This window comes from Notamacropus eugenii, chromosome 5 (assembly GCF_028372415.1).
Source record: "Notamacropus eugenii isolate mMacEug1 chromosome 5, mMacEug1.pri_v2, whole genome shotgun sequence".
In the NCBI taxonomy this organism is placed as follows: Eukaryota; Metazoa; Chordata; class Mammalia; order Diprotodontia; family Macropodidae; genus Notamacropus; species Notamacropus eugenii.
The window spans coordinates 298,707,998-298,723,125 of NC_092876.1; the positions used below are offsets into that span (position 1 = coordinate 298,707,998).

General features: G+C 35.6%; 1 protein-coding gene across 3 annotated transcripts in view; it reads right to left on the reverse strand.

Moving 5' to 3' along the window:
- The window catches only part of RAB3GAP1 (RAB3 GTPase activating protein catalytic subunit 1), an 87,750-nt gene that overhangs the window by 25,344 nt on the left and 47,278 nt on the right, over window positions 1–15,128 (reverse strand). For all 3 annotated transcript variants that reach the window (XM_072613234.1, XM_072613237.1, XM_072613236.1), the window contains 2 exons: window positions 13,880–13,953; window positions 1,501–1,593 (listed from right to left, as the gene is read on the reverse strand). In XM_072613234.1, coding sequence (XP_072469335.1) covers window positions 1,501–1,593; window positions 13,880–13,953 — 167 coding nt within the window. The remainder of the gene's footprint in view (window positions 1–1,500; window positions 1,594–13,879; window positions 13,954–15,128) is intronic.

Here is a 15,128-nt window from a genome sequence, read left to right on the forward strand (position 1 = left end):
CTTCCCTAAATAACACTAGTTCTGTCCTCCAGGGCCAAGTAGAACAACTCTAATTCTTCTTCCACAATACAACCTTTCAAATATTTACAGACCAGGTTTTTTTCTTCTTTAGGCCTAGTTCTTTCAACTTATCACTGTATGACATGATTGCAATTTTTCTCACATTCCTGATTACCCTCTTTTGGACATGTTCATTTTGTTAATGTCTTGCCAAAAATATAGTGCCTAGAACAGAACACAAGACTTCTGACCTCCCTCACTTCATGACAATATACTATGATTAGGTGCCCAAAACAGCATTAGCTTTTTTGGCTGTCATGTCACAATGATGACATGTACCAAGTTTTTAGTCCAACATTTTCATATGAACTATCTACTCATGTCCCCTACATTCTGAATTTATATTGTGGATTTTGTGAACCCAGGCATCAGATTACATTTATTCCTATAAATTTCCTCTCATTAAATCTGGCTCATTATTCCAGCTAGTCAAGAACTTTTTGGATCCCAATTCTATCATTCAATGCATTAACTAACCTTCCACTACTTTAGCATGTTTTATGTTTGCCATCTATGTTTTTATCCTTTGGTAAAACTCTTGAAAAGAACAGAATGATGATCCTAACTCTCTAACTTTGCACTATACACATTCCCAATTCAAATCGATGTACATCTATTAAGCATTTACAACGTATATGGCATTGTGTAAGGAGCTGAGAGCAAGAAAGGCAAAACCAACAATCTGTGACTTCAAGGAAGAGAGAAACATATAAACAAATTGTAGACTGAGAGACATTTGCATAGAGATGATACAGAATGATACACCACAGGAGTTGGTGAGATCGTCAAGGAAGGAAGTGTATAAAGCAAAGAGGCCCACACTCAGAGTCTTAAGGGACACTCATGTGTAGGAGGCAGGAGACAGATGATGAACCAGCAGAGCAGACTAAGAGGAAATGGTCAGATAAATACAACCACCAAGGCTGAGCAATATTGTAGAAACCAAGTGACAAGGTGGTGGTTCACAGTTTCAAAAGCTCTAGAGGTTAAGGAGGAAGACAGGGAATGTTTTGCAGCTAAAAGATTATTGCTAATCTTGAAAAGCACAGTTTCAATACTGTGGTAGGGTCAAGTTCATATACTATAACTTATTCAGTCATTCCCAGGTTGGAAAGGAGAATGTCTGATATTCAGATTGATTCATTATTCACCTCTTTGGATTTGAACTAGTTCTGAAATCACCCAATTATAATACTATTCAATCACCATCTCCCCACTTGTTCATATGACTACTGTGAAAGATATTAAAAAAGGTTTTGCTAGAATTCAGGTATATTATATGTTGGTGGCATAATCCTGTCAAAATTGGTTGCTTTCATCCTACTGAAAGTTACTTTTCCAAATATATTAAAAAATAAATGAGATGAAAAGATGCTAAGGTATCAAAATTTCTTAAAGAAAAAATAGAATCTTGAATTTGACTAATTTAAAATTAGTTACCTCTCCCTTCTTCTTCAAATGTGGATCTTCCAAGAATTTCATCTGTTGACTCCTTTCGACGGCAAATTTTAAAGAATTCAGTAACAAAATCTCCTAAGAAGAAAAATATCATCATTTTAAAAAATGAATCAGACAGAAACTCTCAATTACAATGCTCAAAAATGCCAAAATGTACATTAGAAAACAAAGCTAACAGATAATACCTTTCTTCCCCACTGTTGTCACCCTGGATCCCACCCCCAAGTCCCAAACAAAACAAAGGAACTTTCCCAACATGCTGAGTGAGAGCTGCTGCTCCATCTGAACTGGATACAGACTTAGATGACTTCACCACTGCACTACTTCCATATCCAGCAACTGGGAACAACAAACAGCCTTCAATAAATCTCATTTTGGATACAATTCTTAGGCGGATTTTCTCCTTTTTTTTTTTCACTAAAATGGATGTTGATTTACCATATAATTATTCATTTAGGAAAACCTTTACTGCCGAATGAAGGAGCTGAAAGTAGGAAAAACTGGTGTTTTTATTTTGAGTTTTCAACATTCACTTGTATAAGATTTTGAGTATTAAATTTTCTCCCCCTCCTTAAGACAGCATGCAATCTGATACAGGCCATACGTGTACAATCACAGTAAACGTATTTCCACATTAGTCATGTTGAAAAGAAGAATTAGGACAAAGGGAAAAAACCACAAGAAAGAAAAAACAAAAAAAGGAAAGCTAGTATGCTTTGATTTGCATTCAGACTCCATAGATCTTTCTCTGGATAGTATTTTCTATCATGAGTCTTTTGGAATTGTCTTAGATCATTGCACTGCTGAGAAGAGCTAAGTCTATCAAAATTGGTCATAGCACAATGTTGCTGTTACTATGTAAAAAGTTTTCCTGGTTCTGCTCGTTTCACTCAGCATCAGTTCATGTCTTTCCAAGTTTTTCTGAAGTCTGCCTGCTCATCATTTCTTGTGGAACAGTATTATTCCATTACGTTCACATACCACATCTTGTTCAGCTATTTCCCAATTGATGGGCATCCCCTCAATTTCTAAGTTTTGGCCTCCACAAAAAGAACTGCTACATCTGGGTCCTTTTTCTGTTTTTATGATCTCTTTGGGATATGGAGCTAGAACTGGTATTGCTGGATCACAGTTTTGTAGCCGTTTGGGCATAGTTCCAAATTGCTCTCCAGAATGGTTGGATCAGTTCACAACACCAACAATGCATTAGTGTTCTGATTTCCCCACATTTTCTCCAATATTTGTCATTTTCCTGTTTTATCATGTTAGCCAATCCGACAGATATGATGTGATGCCTCAGAGTTGTTTTCATTTATATTTTTTCTAATCTATAATGATTAAGGCCATTTTTTTCACATTACTATAGATAGATTTAATTTCTTCAGCTGAAAACTGTTCATTATCCTTTGGCCATTTATCAACTGGGAAATGACTTGTATTCTTATAAATTCAACCCAGTTCTCTATATATTTTAGAAATGAAGCTTTTATCAGGAAAACTGGCTGTAAAAATTGTTTCCCAGCTTTCTGCTTCAATTCTAATCTTGGTTGCATTGGCTTTGATTGTGCAAAAACTTTTAAATTAATGTAATTAAAATTATCCACTTTGCATTTCATAATCTTCTCTATTTCTTGTTTGGTCATAAATTCTTCCTTTTTCCATAGATCTGATAGGTAAACTATTCCTTACTCTCCTTACACTTTATCTTGGTACATACAATATAAGGTGCTGGTTTCTGCCTAGTTTCTGCCTTACTATTTTCCAGTTTCCTCAGCAGTTTTTGTCAAAGAGTGAGTTTTTATCTCAGGAGCTGGAGTCTTTGGGTTTATCAAAAAAGTAGATTACTATAGTCGTTGACTACTATGTCTTGTGTACTTAACCAATTCCACTGATCTACCTCTTTATTTCTTAGCTAGTAACAATTAGTTTTGATGATTGCTGCTTTATAATACAATTTTAGATCTGTTATGGCTAGGCCCCATTTATTTTCATTAATTCCCTTGATGTTCTGGACCTTTTGTTTTTCCAGATGAATTTTTTTATTACTTTTTGTAGCTCTATAAAATAATTTTTTAGTAGTTTGATTGATAGGACACTAAATAAGTAAATTAATTTAGGTAGAATTATCATTTTTATTATATTGGCTTGCTGTACCCATGAGCAACTGATGTTTTTCCAATTATAGATCTGACTTTGTGTGAAAAGTGTGTGATTGTGTTCGTACAGTTCCTGAGTCTGTCTTGACAGGCAGACTCCCAAATATTCTATAACGTCTACCATTACTTTAATGGGATTTCTTTGTCTCTTTCTTGCTGTTGGGCTTTGGTAGTAATATATAGAAATGCCAACAGTCAGTAACATACGGAAATTTATGTAGGTTTACATATTAGTAATATACAGAAACTTATGTAGGGTTATTTTATATCCTGCAGCTCTGCTGAAGTCATTATTTCAAGTAGTTTTTTAGTTGATTCTCCAAGTACACCACCATCTGCAGAGCATTAGCTTTGTTTTTTCATTATCTATTCTAATTCCTTCAATTTCTTTTTCTTATTCCTAAAGCTAACATTTCTAGTACAATATCAAACAGCAGTGTGATAACGACATGCTTGTTTCACTCCTGATCTTACTGGAAATGCTTCCAGCTTACCCCCATTATATATAATGCTTCCTTAGATCTCCCATTTAAAAACTCTTAAAATTCACAGAAATTGCCTTCATTCAAACTGCTGCAGTGAAAGGAGTAGCCCTAATTTGTGGCTCTAGTACTACTCTTTCTGTGACTTCGGGCATATCGCTGGAGCAATCCGGACCTCAATTTCTTCATCTGTAAAATAAGGAGGTTGGATGAAATGGTCCCTGAAATTCCTTACAGCAATAATTCTATATTCCTGTGTGTATGCTCTGTCCTATCCCCCAACATCCTAATTTTTATAAATTTCTCTTTGGAATTAAATCTTCTACAAAAAAAGAGATTATAGAGAGGTGAGATATGTAAACTTCGATATCAAGAACATGAAATTTTAACAGGCATTTATCCTTTAAAATTCTAACTCTAATAAATCATAACCGCTACTTTTTTTTTTATTAGTACCAGGTTTCATTTTTTGAAGATAAAATGAAGGTGAATTCCATACAATGAGTAAGTTTAGTTATACCATAACAAAATATGCACATTCAAAGAGATTATGGGTCAGAAGTGCACAATGAATTAAAATATTTTTTTTTAAAAAAAGAGTCTTTCACAAGAAAAGAGTCTTTATATGGTATGACTACAAATTCAATCAACAGTTATATTAAATATCTATTTCTTTACCAAATCAATGTTTTTCAGAACTACCAACTACAATGATTGGTAATATTTTGAAATTGGTCAAGTAAATAAGTATCTTGCCATTTAATCTAAGAACATTACTGTTAAATATTTATAAAGGAGGTACTTAGAACTATAGAGTAAAAAATGTTGCCAACTTTTCAGGAATTTTCATAATCCCACAAATTAAATCTTATAAAATTTGCTGGACATCTATTATTCGCTGAGTGAGTACAAATGTAAAAGAAGTTTGCAATCAAGTAGAACATACATAAACACACATATACACACACAAATGGGAAAAGGAAAGTACTTAGAGAGAGGTAACACAAAATGCTAAGATTCAAAGGAAGGAGAAAGACAAGAAACATGGAGAATCAAACCTAGAACTAAATGATGGGTAATAATAATAGCTAACTTTCACACAGAGCTTTAACGTTTATAAAATATCCAATAAAAACATTTCTTGTTTATAAATGCATGTAAAGTTCTGATATGAATATAAAGGAATATTATTGTTCAATAAAAACTATGAAACTAAGAAATACAGAACCAGAAAAATATAATATGAAATGGCAAAAATATAAATTAAAAAAACACTAAAATAAAGCTGAAGGCTGAGTAACAGTAATGAACCATGCTGTATCTAGAGAAGAGAAGAGGTAATGCTTCCTCTTCCTTTTAGAAGACAGGCACAACATTATGGGTGCAGAACGTTCCATACACTGTCTTAACTCATTACTATAACTCTAAGGCTGGGCCTACTAGGTAAGTGGTATTACCTGAAAATAACACATAAAAAACTAAAGGGTATCAGTAAAACCTTTTTTTAAAGACAATGAGAAGAATTTAGGGATATCTCAAAGTCAGTCAGTCAATAAACATTTATTAAACACTTACTATGTGCCAGGAACTATGCTAAGCACTGGGGATACAAAGAAAGACAAAAGGAAAAGCCCTGTCCTTAAAAAAGTTCAAAATTTAAGGGGGAGACAACAAATAAATATATATATATGAACTACATAAACAGGAAATAACCAACAGAAGAAGGAATGTACTTGAATTAAGAGGGACTGGAAAAGGCTTCCTATAGGAGGTGGGAGTATAAGTAGGACATGCTAGCAAAGAAGCCAAGAAACTGAGATGAGAAGAGCAATTCAAGCACGAGGCACAATCAGTGTAAATAGCCAGAGTGAGAAAATAAAATACCTTATTCATAAAACAGCAAGGAGGTCAGTGTCACTGGATCAAATAATACATGGTGTGTATGTGTGTGTGTGTCTGTGTGTGTGTGTGTGTCTGTGTCTGTGTGGAAACCAAACCGGATTTTATAGCTGATCCAGGAGGTGACAGGGAACTTCTGCAGTCTACTGAATAGGAGGGTGACATGGTTGGATCTGTACTTTAGGAATGAGCCTAAGTGCAGCCAGGACTGCAAAGAGAGGCCAGGATGGCTGTGTCATCCATAAGAAGCCAGAGGTCTCAGTAAGAGAGAAGATGAAAGGAATAAGAAAAGATTTATGATGAAAGCCATTTTATTGCCTACAACAAAAAGAATCATTTTTAGGGGGCATTTATATGGGGCAGCTAGCAGCACAGTAGATGGAGCAATAGGCTCAGAATCAGAAAGCTCATCTTCATGAATCAAATTTAGCCTCAGAAACTGACTAGCAAATCACTTCACCCTGCGTGCCTCAGTTCTTTATCCATAAAACAAGCAGGAGAAGGAAATGGCAAACCACTCCACTATCTTCATCAAGAAAACCCCCAATGGGGTCATGGAGAGTTGACATATTGAATAACAACAAAGCATTTATGTGGCACTCTAAGGTTTGCAGATTTCATAAATATTATATCACTTTATCCTAAGAATAACCCTGACAGATAAGTGCTATTGCTATCCATTTTACAGACAAATAAATTGAAGCTAAGGTGACTTGTCCAGGGGCACATAGCTTTTAATTGTCTGAGGCAGGGTCTGAACTCAGACCTTCTCAACTCCAAGTCCAGTGCTGTATGAACTGCATTACCTAGCTTTCTTAAAAGAAGAAAAAGTTACAATCAGCCCAAATTTAAAAAAAAATGCTGATAAAGAAACAACTACAGAATTATTCATTTCATGAAGCATTTATTAAACTGCTGTTTGCATACAAATTAGTAAGATACGCAGATATAGAAATAGGTATAGATATATAGATATATAAACATAAACACACAAAATAAGTACAAAACTGCCAGGGAAGAGAGAAAAGAGCTAATTAGAGCAAAGGTTTTACACACACACACACACCCATCACATGTTCACATAGGTCTTAGCAATGCAATGATTTAAGAATGCAAAGAGTGTCCACTTTATGGGTACCTAGCACAGATTTTTCAATAAATATTCCCCATTCATTTCAATAACAACAATAGCAATATCAGTCCTATTCCCATTAAGGCAATGCAAATACTTTTTTTTTTAGTAGTAAAATGATGCAGTGTATTTTCATTATTTTTCTTTGGCAATGTGGTTCTGTTTCTGAATTTTAATTCTGATAAACACCAGTACAGAGCAATACATTATACCGAGGAAAAAGTGGTGTTTGGTAACATAGTCTTTTTTTAAAAATTAATTTGTCCTTCCCACCACCATCGTTCCCCTGGATAACCCCACCAAAAAACCCAAAACAAAACCCAAAACACAAACTCAATAAAACCAAAAAAGGAAAGCCCTTGATACACAGCTTCATGGTGTAGCAAATTCCCACATTATTTTTTCTCTACCTCTAAGTTTATGAGTGGCATATTTCATCTTTGAATTTTTGAACACCTGATTTATTGCTGCATTTGTAAGAGTTTTTAAGTATTTCAGAGTTTCTTTTCTGATAGGGTGGTAGGACCTGGATCCCAAAAGGCAAAGACCCCTAATCTCAGTTGGCCCCTGTGAGAAAATTCTCACCTTGGAAAAGGCATATACAGAGCTGACCCTGTACTTCCTCAGATAAAAGCACAGGATACCTGCCTGAGGACTCTCCTCTCTGGCAACCCCTCTACTTTGTCCCTCCAACAGAGTTCCTCTCTGTTGACCCCTAGAGTTTTCCCATACATTCCAGTAGCCTTGCACCTTGACTTCTTACTATTCCTTTGAATACTGACCACTCCCTAATCCCACCACCCCTCATCACCTAAGTAGCATACTTGGCATTCCTTTCCCTATCCCTTTTTCTTATAAGGATTAGCATCACCTCCATTAAGTCCCAAGTTCCCTCCCACTTCTATTGGCATCACAATAGACTTTGTCACTTGATTGGAAAACAGTTTGAGTTCCTGAACTCAATCCAGGTGATGTTGCCCTGTACCATGACATTTTGGAGGTCCCAACACCTAAACCATGTCAGCACCCCTTGAACCATGTTATTTTTCACCGTAATGTTAACCTTGCATAAACTATTCTCTTAATTTTCCTAGTTTCATCAGTTATAACACAATATTACATGCCAGTTGATTTAGCCAATCTCCAATAGGAGTATTCTTTTAGTTTCCAATTCTGAGGTCCCCCTTTTTAAATTTCTTTGGTACATAGGCTTGGCAGCAGTACAGCTTTGTCAAAGGCAAACTTTCAGGGGCATAGTTAAAAAATTGCTTTTCAGAACGGTTAGACCAATTCATGGTCCTGCCAACTGTATTAGCATTTTTATTTTCTACCATTCACTACAACATTTATTGTTTTCTTCTTTTGTCACCTTTGCCAGTCTGATACTTCAAAGTTGCTCTAATTTTCATTCTTTAGTTATTAGTGATTTGCAGCATTTTGTTGTTAATGGCTTGGATTTCTTCTTTTAAAAACTGTCTGTTCATTTATTTATTTGAGAATGGTTGAGCAAGGCTTCTTAACCTGGGAATGTGAACTTGTTTTTGTTTAATATTTTAACAACTATATTTCAACATAATTGGTTTTCTTTGTTTCTTATGTGGCCTCTTATAGGAGGTGGTATTTGAGCACAACTCTTAAGAGAGACAGAGGTTTTGAGATGCAGAGATGAAATGATTTGATTCCAAGGGGTTAGATAAGGGCATTGTTTCTAACAAGAATCTGTTTTGTTTTGGTGGAGAATATAAAGAATAGACAAATGCTTCCTAACACAAATGTCTTACTTTATGGTCAGAATGTAGACCAAGAAAATTTCAGGGATGCCAACATTTCAATAAGGGAAAATTATTTATCACACACACATGCTACCTGTGCTATCTTTTCAAAACGTATTCGTGATTTGAGTCCCCACAAGAGTAAATACTTTCACATATTTAAAGGTATATTATGGGAGGAGCCAAGATGGCGGAGTAGAAAGATACACATATGCTAGCTCCGGACACACAGCCCATAAAATACCTGTAAAGAAGAACTCCCAACAAATTCTGGAGCAGCAGAAGCCACAGAACAACAGAATGGAGGAGATTTCTGTTCCAGAGAGACCTGGAAAACCAACTGCAAAGGTCCATCGTGCCCCGGACCCGGAGCAGAGCCCAGCCCTGCCTTGGCCACAAGGCACCGAGAGGAGCAGATCCGAGCAAGCTTCAGGGATGGAATCTCCAGCAGCTGAGCAGGTCCCTCCAACCACAGGTCAGTGAGAGTCTTTTTGGCTGGCTGAGAGGGGAATGGGGTATCCCCATAACTCAGGCCCCCTTGGGAGGCAGCAGCAGAGGCAGCAGCAGATAAGGGCTCCCAAGCATGCAGGAACTAGGATCCATTGCCGAAGGTCTCTGCATAAACCCCCTAAAGGAACTGAGCCCGTGAGGTAGCCCTGCCCCAACCTGAGAACCAGAACTTAATCTCACACTGAATAGCAGCCCGCCCCTGCCAAAAGCCCTGAGGCTGGGAGGCAGCATTTGAATCTCAGACCTCAAGCACTAGCTAGGTGGATCTGGAGGAGCGGTTGGTGTGGAGAGGACACTCAGAAGTCAAGTCACTGGCTGGGAAAATGCCCAGAAAAGAGAAAAAAAAATACCATAGAAGGTTACTTTCTTGGTGAACAGATATCTCCTCCCTTCCTTTCAGATGAGGAAGAACAATGCTTACCATCAGGGAAAGACACAGAAGTCAAGGCTTCTGTATCCCACACATCCAAAATAAATACTCCATGGGCTCAGGCCACAGAAGAACTAAAAAAGGATTTTGAAAATCAAGTTAGAGAGGTGGAGGAAAAACTGGGAAGAGAAAGGAGAGAGATGCAAGAAAAGCATGAAAAGCAGGTCACCACCTTGCTAAAGGAGACCCAAAAAAATGCGGAAGAAAATAACACCTTGAAAAACAGGCTAACTCAATTGGTAAAAGAGGTTCAAAAAGCCAATGAGGAGAAGAATGCTTTAAAAAGAATTAGCCAAATGGAAAAGGAGGTTCAAAAGCTCACTGAAGAAAATAGTTCTTTCAAAATTAGAATGGAACAGATGGAGGCTAATGACTTTATGAGAAACCAAGAAAAACGTATATTATGCTATATACCACAAAAGTTGGTCAATGGACAAAATTGGCTCAAAAGTGTTTATTAACATGGCATAGTGAGAATGGTAGCTACAAAATATTATATTCATGAACCCTGCCATGCACTTTCCCACAAATATACATATTACACAATGGAACGGTGGACACAAACTTAAGAATAAAATGGTAGTGAGGCATACACGTAGGGAACACATGTGGCCAAGGCAATTCTTATTTCTGGTACTACAGATGCCTCCTTTAATTCCCTTTTAGACACTGGATCTCTGCTGGCAGGTCATTCAACTTTGCAGACTAAGATGAGTCTGTTCCAGAGTCTGTTTCTCTTCACAATTCTTTACAACTCTCAACTGCTAGGGCTACTTTCCTTTTGAATCCTTGGTCAGTTCTCTTCTCTACTGTCAAGTGTCTCCATCTTTGAAGCTGATTCTTGAACCGAATGCTACTACTCTATATCCATTTCTATCTAGAGAATGTGTCTGATCCCTGCCTTGAACTATTTTACTCTCCACATTGCTCCCTGATAGGGATGTGGTATCACCTGCTGAGTGAACAGTTCTGTGGTTGGATGCCATGGCAGATGAAAGAACTCCTTTCCTTCCTCCAAGAGATAACAAGTGATTCCCTTTCAGGAGCTGACATCTCCCTCAGCTGCTGTCGCCTGCCTGGAAGGGCTGCAGAACTAGTTTTTGAGGACAATGAGGATGTGACCCCTCTTTAGCCAGCAAATGGCAGTTACCCATTCCAGTTCAATCAAGAAACTTTTTCAAATGTAAAGACATGTCTCCATACTTAGTTGAAGAGTTCACTATCTGCCATTTACTTTCCTTGATTACATCCTTGCTTGGGGAGAAATGGGAAATCAACTCACCAGACACACACAGACACACAGACACACACACTCTCTCTCTCTCTCAACTACCCCTCACCAACTTTGGTTTGTATATTAAATTCAGCCTATAATTGTATTTAGTGTCAAGCTTGGCAGAATGCTGACAGATTACATATATATATTTTCCTAAAATCCCAAAGAAAGGAAGCAGTTCTTTTCAAAGCCTATCAATTTTCCTTTATATCTCACATAAATGAAGTTGAAGAAAATGATAAAAGAGTTGAGTGGGATTCAGACAAGCCCTCCTTTCCCAAAATTTGTACTTTGTCTCATGAATTCTACTAGCAGAGAGCAGGACTGCTGTGACAGAAAGTAGTTCTGGAACAACTGAGGATGCTCTAGAAATGTATGTTTACAGCAGGGAGAACGGCAGTGGAAATACAGAAAAGGAAGGTGACATTGACTCAATATCTAGTAGCTTCCTTAAGCTGCAGAAAATCTGAAGTTAAAGATCCAATTAACACTTATCTCTAAAATGTAATGAGTGTAAAAGTTATTTACTTTTAAAGGTATGCCTATGTGCATATTTTTCCTTTTTAAAAGAACTCAATTTAGAAGGTCTGCCTATATTTAGAGGCAACTTACATTTGTACCAATATAATATACACAGGTGTGACCTAGTTTAAACAGATTTTAGTACTCAAAAATCCACACATGCACATGTAAGTTTGTGGGTGCAATTTGCATTTCAAAAGATTTATCACAGAATTCCTTCTAGAAATTTTGAATGACTTAATGTACAAAAATTTTACTTACACCCTAGCTATCTGGTAACACATACTGTATAAAGTAAGATACTCAATGTGTTTTTTTAAAGCATCCTTTAGAATTCCTGGTATATTTAGCAGAGACTAAAAATTCAAATTTCTAGTTCCTTTAAATTGGTTTTCTCTCAATATTTTTTACTGATATCCCTGTATCTGTTTTTCCATATGAATTTTATGACTAATTCTTTGAAATAATTCGTTGATATATTTTAATGTGATCGTGTTAAATCTCTGAGTTAGCTTGGTAAAAATTAGTATTTTCATTACATTTTTCAACCTAAACATAAACTAGGACTACTCTTATATCCTTGATTTTCTACATCCTGTATCCTTCTTCCTTGATTTCTCCTGTATGATTTGATAGTCTAATTCCAAAATATTTGATGCATTTTGTTGTTGTACCAAAAGGTATTTCTCTATCAGTTTTCCTTTATAGTCTGTACTCAAGTCTGATTCAACTGATCTGATCTATCATTAGTTGTCAAAATGTACTATATGGGAACAATCACAGTAATTATATGGATTTGGAAAAAAGAGAAGCAATGTAACATAATGAATAGAGAGCCAACCTCAGAGCTAGGTAGATGTGGGATCAACCCCTATCTTTAATGCATATTGGTTGTGTGATGTTGGGCAAATCTCTTAAGCTCTAGTACCCCAAGAAACTCTCTAAAAGTTGCACAATGGTCATAGATCTACATTGATACAGAGAGTTTCCTCACCAGGAGTTCCCACACCAATCAAATCGTATCTGCTAACCAAAACGCTGGAAAAAAAATACAGAAAGCACAAGGCATTCTAAATTTAAAAGATGAATCATAAAAAAATGGAATCTACATGTCACAATGATGTGGAAGAAGGACATTTTTGTCAATTAAACAGGAGAAATTATTGGAGATAAAAATCAATGGGCTTGATTAAACAGATAAAAATATTTTTGTACAGAAAAAGATAGTATCTCTAATATAAAAGAAAAGAAATGATTGAGAATAATTACACTAAACATCTAAGAGAAATGTTTTACATCCAGAATCTATATGGACATGATAGATATATACCCACACCTACATTTTTGTTCTCTAAAATTAACTCTCTATTTCTCATAGGAATGATGGAGGAAATACAAAATATCACATAAAAACATAATCGAATTCTCAAATATTCAAAGAAATGCAAATCAAGACAATCTTAAGATGTGTCTTTATACCCACATACAACAAATTACACAAATTATAAAATGCAGTGCTGGGGGGGCTACAGGTAAACAGATATTCTGTTATGATGCTGGTAGGATCAGAATGAATCATTTCCTAGCAATTTCACGGGTAGGACTTCTAAAATATCAAAAAAATGAAAAGATTATCTGTATAAAAATATAGACATGCATACAAAAAATGCATAGTTTCTGTATTTGTAACAAAAACTTGGAGACAACCTCTCTGTCTAATAATATTCTGGTACATTAATGTACCAGAATATTATAGGACTATAAAAAGGATAAGTATGAAGCATTTGAGGAAATGTGAGAAAAAATATGCAACAGAAAACGAGCTCAACTGGATCAAAACTCTGTAGACATTGACAAAAACTATATATAAAAAGGCAAAAAAGAAAAGAAAACCAAAGCAGCAGAACTTTAGACACAAAAGCGTTTTCCACTTGTAGGTTGTTTTTTAATTCATTTGGTTCTCCTTTGTTCAAGGCTAATGGTTTTATCCTTTATCTTGTGTTTATTTAACTGTGTTTTTTTCAAGTGCTTGTTAAGATTACTATAATTTTAAAAAACAAGAACAGATTGGCTAGAGTTTGACTAGTTCAAAAAAGGAATCAAAAATTATTTCAAGGTTTTAGGTTTAGAAGATGGGAGAAGACTGAAGGGAAATATTCAAGAAAAAAACAATACTTCTTACCTAGCAAACACTGGGGATTGTCAGCTTTTCGAACCCTCACAGACCAATGAGGAGCTTGAATAGGATCCAGATCCCTAAAAACACAAATATAGTAATTATGATAATTTTAAGAGTTCTAAAAATACATTCAAATTCAGTTTATTGACATATTAGGTAGAAAAATGAGCATGCCAATAATCTTCTTAACTTCATTAGAAAATTAACGTATAAAATATATGCCATGTGGCTAAGAAAAAGGAAGAAAATGGCACACAAACATGCTTAATTAAAAGGTTAAAAAACTGTATAAAAAAGTATAGTGGAATTGTGACTTAAAGGTAGAAAGACTTTCATTCAAATCTCAGTTTTAACACTAGCTGATTGTAGGGAAACCACTTAGTTTTTCTAAACTTCAAGCAACTCTCTGGAAGTCAAAAGTTTTGGATGGTTGGAATCTACATCTACCTAGAATTCCCAAACTGATAAATTCAAAGGTATTTGATGTCATGATGTGAGAAAAAAAATATCTCATTGTATTCAGAATAGCCAGTGTACAATTATCTATTTGGATAATTCACATTACATCATATTTTAAGGTTTGTAAAAGTATTTTTATCCTAACAATCCTTTAAGAAGAATTGTATTTTATAGCTAAGGAAGTTGAGGTTCCCTGAGGCAAAATGAGTTTTTATGGTCCGATGGCTAGTAAGTAGTTGAGCCAGGAAGTAAATTGAGGTCTTCAGAATTTAAATCCAAAAATAACTGTTCCTTGTAGTATCACTTTATCTCCTATGATGACTTATCATCTTGAAGGCTGACCAAGAAAGCAAAGTGAAAAAATCAGGTCTGCCCAGTACTATCTTGGATGTCATAGTTTTATATTGTTATCTATCAAAAGGAGAATGTAAGAATTTGCAAAAGAAGAAGAGTGTTCCTCTCCATGCCTTGCAACAAACACCAGCATCATTGAAACAAACTGTCTTCCTCTTTGAGTACATTCTCCCATAATTTTCAACTAGTTTCTACATCACCAGGGTAGATATTACATGTTTTATCATAGAACTACATATATGTCTTGATACTATTCCAAAACATTCTAAGAATTACTGTCACTTAATCATATTTTGTAAAATCTAGATTTCCTTTGAGGCAATTTCCTACCAAAAATACAAATTCAATTTGCATGAATAATTAGTTGTTCATGTTTAACAGTTGTTACTGCATGACATGCCTAAAATGTGGAACTCTTCAACATGGAATGAGAGTCACT